Raw genomic sequence first — 5,264 nt, 5'->3', positions numbered from 1 at the left:
TAGAATAGTGATCTTGGCCAATGGTCCTTATAAAGGGAGAAGCCTAATACTCAAGACTGCTCTGGCTTTTTCTGTGACATCAAGGGTTCAGTTTAATCATACCCTGCCTCACAGGTCCTGGATGTTTTTTCCCTGCAGAGCTGGAGGATACACTGGATAGGAAGCAGAGGCTCCTGGAAGCCCTGAGGAGGAATCCAAACCTACTAAAGCAGTTTCGTCCCATTCTGGAGGACATGCTAGAGGAGAAGCTTGAGAGCATGGGTGTGAGGAGGGTAAGCTTCTGCAGAGGGAGAGGCTCTGGGCAGGAGGAGGGTCATCTCCCCATGTCCAGTGCAGCCTCTTCTGACTTTGGCTCTTCCAGGGTTTTAAATGCTGGTTATAGATCCAAAAGGAATCAAAACTCATGCAAGAGGTAATAACTTTTGTTAAAACAACTAGATATTTGCAAACAAATTATTTTATTTATTTGCAAGCTTTCAGGCATGCTCCCTCTTCATCAGGCATAGGAGAGAGCAGAGACCGTAAAAACTCTCCCAGGTAGAAATGAAAATTCACATTTCACAGGAGATCTGAAGGTGTAGTAATATCTCCTGTTTAGAATAGTTCATTTTGGCCAGGTTAAGCAAAGAGAAAGGTTGAAAAAGTCTCTTTACCTTGAAGTTGTCTGGTGGCAAGCAGGATGCATATTTCTATATAGTTATAGAGACAGGCACCACTGGTGTGTGCAGGGGAGAGGGACAAGGCAGGGCGTGGAGAGAAATAGCACTTTGAACTGTATTTGAGTGGCCGTAGCATCCAGAGTCCCCAGGGTATCCCAATGCCCCAGGAGCGGTACAGACATTCCCTGTTTGGAAAAGCTTATGCTCTAAGTAGACAAAGGGAGGAAAGGCAAGAGACTCACAGAGGGGCAAATTGAGACACCCACCACTACACAGAAGGGCAAGGAACAGGTGTCCTGCCTCTGTTCTCAAGCCTAATCCACCATTGCCTCTCCACTGAGCACAGAGGTATAGGTTGTAACCATGTTGGTCTAAGGATATAGGCAGGCGAGGTTCTTTGGGTAGATCCTATCTTTTATTAGACCAACTAAAATAGTTGGAAAAATTCTTTGCAAGCTTTTGGGTACAAACACCCTTCATCGGGGTGAGGAAAAGGCTGCGCTGAGCTCACATTACTGCCTTTCCAGCAACAGCCCCTTTCAGTGCAGCCATTCATATCCCAGCTATTCCAGCCCCTCCAACTATAGGTTTGGCGGGGGAGGGTTTGTTTGTTTGTTTTGTGTTGTTGTTTGTTTGTTTTTTAACTAGGAGGCTTCATTCAAGGGAATGGCTTGGGGAAGGAGGGTGGGACCAAGCAGCCAGTCTCACTGGCCCAAGGGAAATCAGGGGAGTTCTTGCTGTCCAAGTCCTTTTCATGTGGAGCTAATTGGACACCATTCTCTCTGACTCTCCCTGGGTTCTGGGGGATGCATTTTCACAGCGTAACTGCAGCTGTCTTGTCAGGGCAGTGCAAAGACAATGAACACACAGGCAGCCTAGGGGGCTGGGTCTTCACTGGAGACCTTGCCACTGGCGCTTCCTCAAGTCTGAGCGAGCTGTGCATCCAGACCAGACAGCCTTTGTGTTCTGCCCTTTGATTCATTTCGCCCACTGGGATCCTTGTGGTACAAAAGAAACGCCTTTAATAAAATACAATTGCATTCCATTTCTGTGTCCATCCCGAAAGCTCCAGGGGTAAGGAGGTTGCAACTCATAAGGCAGACCAGGAAAAAGCAAAAACAACTGAGTCCTGGCCTTGCAGACTCCCAGGCTGGCCTGGAACAGGGGCTGAGAGCAACCCTATTCAGCTTCAGCTCCTCCAGGGCTAGCAAGTGTCTTGTGTGCAAGTGACTGAACAGATAGCGGGGCCAGTTCTCTAGGCTGCCACTGAAAGAGGGAATGAGCCCTGTGGGATTACAGTGAGAAGGCCATTGCATCTGTACAATGCAGCTGCTAAAACAGCTCTTGCTGCCCACATACACTTCAGAGGTGAGGAAAGTCATGGCGGGGATGGCATATTGCTTTACCTGGCACAGGGTAGGTATAATCTACATACAGCTTAAATTCTAGGGCACGGGTATGTGCCTCCATGGGGTATTAGAAGTGTTCCAGAAGTCACAGTATCAACTACAGTCCTTAGTGTAGACAGAACTTAGAGAAAAATTTAACTGAGATGGCCTGTGCTTCTGGCTTGTGCACTCTTCTCTCCTGCAATACTGCAAAGCAGGAGTCTTCAGGGCAACAGTCTGCACATAAATTACACCTAACCAGTGAATTTCTAAGGGGGGCAGGGGAAAAGGGTACTTATTTGCATGAGAATCTGGTGCCTTTAGAACTGAAGTGTTGCTCACGCTCAGCTGTGCAGGCAGCTGCGGAGAAATCTTCCTCAACACATCTCAGTTGACTGCAAGCTTCTTGGAACAAGCACAGGTTACACCTTCTGCAGCAGACCCTCTGCTTGGCAAACCCAAAACTAGTCCCTGGCCTCCAAGCAGACTTGCCAGTGATTCCTACCATGCCAGGACCCTTGTATTGCAAAGCTGCACAGGACCCCGAATCATATTCAAGGCAGACCCATGAGCAAGCCTACTTATCCTGATATCTCTTCTCGGGTAGGAATTGGTGCAGATAGCTTGGATTCTGCAGTAGGCACCGACTGCCCTGTAAATACATACTAGAGCAGAAAAGGGCCAGCATTCAGATGTGGGAGGGCTGAATGCTGGTACCAGGGCATTTGTTTCTTGTATGAGCATCTCCATGCTCTTGTTAGGAAAATCAGGGATTGAATGCCTGAGCCTAGGGAAGAGGATAGAAAAACTCCTGTTGATTCCAGCAGGTTTGTACCTGGGCCTCTAATCTGGACGAAGCTGAGCTTTCTTCTAGATATGATGGGAGCTTTGGGGAAGGCTCAGCACACCACACAAGACAGTGCCAGGAGTTTTGTGGGTTTGTCAGAGGAGGTTGCAATGTTATGCTCTCTGTTTCAGGCTGCAAAGGGGATTCCAGCTCAGACCTATAAAACTCTGAGAGCTCTAGTAAGGACTCAACAGCAACAGAAGGCCAAGAAGTTTCCACATCTCCTCAGCTTGAGGGAGAAATTAATCCAAGATGTCACCTGGAAAGTCAAGCAGCGACAGAAGGAGGACGATACTTTGCTGTGGCAAGTCTCTGTATTTTCAGGTAAACGCCCGTGTTCCTCTCCTTGGATTCTCATGCTGGGGACACGAGTTCATTCGCAGCCTGTTATCATTATCATGGGCATGGTTTCCACTGTCTGTCAAGCAGCCCCAGGTTACACTGAGCAGGATGTTGTGTCCAGCAGAAATTAACCCTTTGCATCTGCTGTTTGCGCTGCTCACTTTGACTAGGTTGACTGGGCTCCTCTGTTAATGCTCCTTGAAGGGAAAATTCAAGAGGAAATAACAAAAAAAACAAAACAAAACAAAAACAACCCAGCTCCTGGTCCTGAAATTCTCTTCCCTTTACCAGATATTAGAAAATGCAGAAAGCTGCTTTGTTGCCATCAGCTGGAGTTTCAGGGAGCTCCGAAGGAGAGCAGTGATAGAAAGCCATCTAGCAAGTAACGGAAGCTCAGTGCCACTGCAGAAAGAGTGGGAGGAGTTGGGTGGCTCTTCCACAGCTTTCTGCACCTCTAATTCTGCACTCGTTGAGAACCAAAAACCCCTCAGAGTATTTTAGCGCAGCCAGAAAGCTGCTCTCATATACACTAGTTGCTTTACTCCAGGGGTCAGCAACCTATGACCCACAGGCCAGATCATAGGATCATAGAAAGTACAGGCTTCATGAGCTCATCTATCCATCCCCCTGCTCAAAGCAGGATCATCCCTGACTAACCATCCCAGCCAAGTATGTCTGTCCATCCTGCTCTTGAAAACCTCCAAGGATGGAAATTCCAGTTTCTCTAGATAGCCTGTTCCAGTGCTTGACTACCCTTATACATCAGAAAGTTCCTCCTAATTTCCATCCTGAATTTTCCTCTCTGCAGCTTGAGTGCCTTTCTTCTCATCCTGTCCCCTATGGGCCCTATCTGCACCCTCTCAATTTTCTTTCATGTATTTAAAGACTATTATCAGTGTTCCCTCTCCCACTCCAAGTCTGCCTTTCCCCAGACTAAATATCCCTAGTTCTTTCATCTTTCTCTCATGAGTCTTGAGTCCTAGGCCCCTGAGCACTTTTGTTGCTCTGAGCCAGTCTCTTTCCAAACTGGCCATCTCCTGCTTGAAGTGTGGGGCCCCAAACTGGACACAGTTCTCCAAGTGAGCTCTCACCAGTGCTAAAAACAGCAGAAGAATCACTTCCCTTGATATGCAAATGACACTCCTGTTAATACAACCCAGGATACCATTAGTTTTTTTTGCAACAAAGCCACACTGTTTGCTCATATTCAGCTTATGGTCCACCATAACTGCCGGGTACTTCTCTGCAGCCTAGCCACTCATTCTCTAATCTGTATTTGCGTATATGGTTATTCTATCCCAAGTGCAGGACTTTGTACTTGTCCTTGTTGAATTTCATCTGATTGATTGTGGACCATTTCTCCAGTCTATCCAGGTCATTCTGGATCCCAGCCCTGCCCTCTGACCCAAGATGGGTCATCCCATTCCCCTGCCAGAAAACAATGCCAACCTCTGCCCTAATCTATCGGCTGAGAATCAGTCATGTACATGGGCCTTTTCTTCTTACATGAGGTGGGGGAAGGTGGTTTAGCAATTGATTTATGCCGCTGGAAATTTTCCCCTTAGTAGCATTCAGCATACCCTTTCATCTGCTCATTTTGTACATTTTTTTCTTTTCTTACCATAACCCCATTTCCTAAGCAAGATTAACAGCACAGATATATCAAGAACGAACGCATGCGAGCCAGACAGTTTGAGAATATTTAATGGTTTTCTTTGCTCTCACCATGTTTCATGTCTTTCTAGTTAAAAGCCCAAAGAGCCCTGTGTCACCTCACCAGGTCACATCTTCCAAACCCAAAATGCTACCAGCTGAGTTACAAGCCAACATCTCAGAGACACCCAATTTAACTCCTCGCGGCAAAGTCACCTACCCCCCCAGCTCAACAGAGACACCCAAAATAACACCGCGAAACAGAGCCAGGGGTCCCACCAGCCCTCGCCGTGCTACCATCCTACAAGCCAGGTGAATCCCAACATCTATTCCTATCCTTACCACAGACATTTCTCATACTTTTCCCTTTTCCCT

General features: G+C 47.2%; 1 protein-coding gene across 2 annotated transcripts in view; it reads left to right on the top strand.

The window, feature by feature from the left end:
- The window catches only part of DZIP1L (DAZ interacting zinc finger protein 1 like), a 30,709-nt gene that overhangs the window by 23,837 nt on the left and 1,608 nt on the right, over positions 1-5,264 (top strand). The window contains exons 11-12 of one of the 2 annotated variants that reach the window (XM_025200821.1): positions 139-272; positions 3,026-3,218. In XM_025200821.1, coding sequence (XP_025056606.1) covers positions 139-272; positions 3,026-3,218 — 327 coding nt within the window. Of the gene's footprint in view, positions 1-138; positions 273-3,025; positions 3,219-5,264 lie in introns of those variants that run through there. The other variant, XM_025200823.1, reaches the window with a different exon arrangement.

Source organism: Alligator sinensis, unplaced genomic scaffold (assembly GCF_000455745.1).
Source record: "Alligator sinensis unplaced genomic scaffold, ASM45574v1 scaffold1086_3, whole genome shotgun sequence".
In the NCBI taxonomy this organism is placed as follows: Eukaryota; Metazoa; Chordata; order Crocodylia; family Alligatoridae; genus Alligator; species Alligator sinensis.
This window is presented reverse-complemented; position numbering and strand designations above follow the sequence as displayed.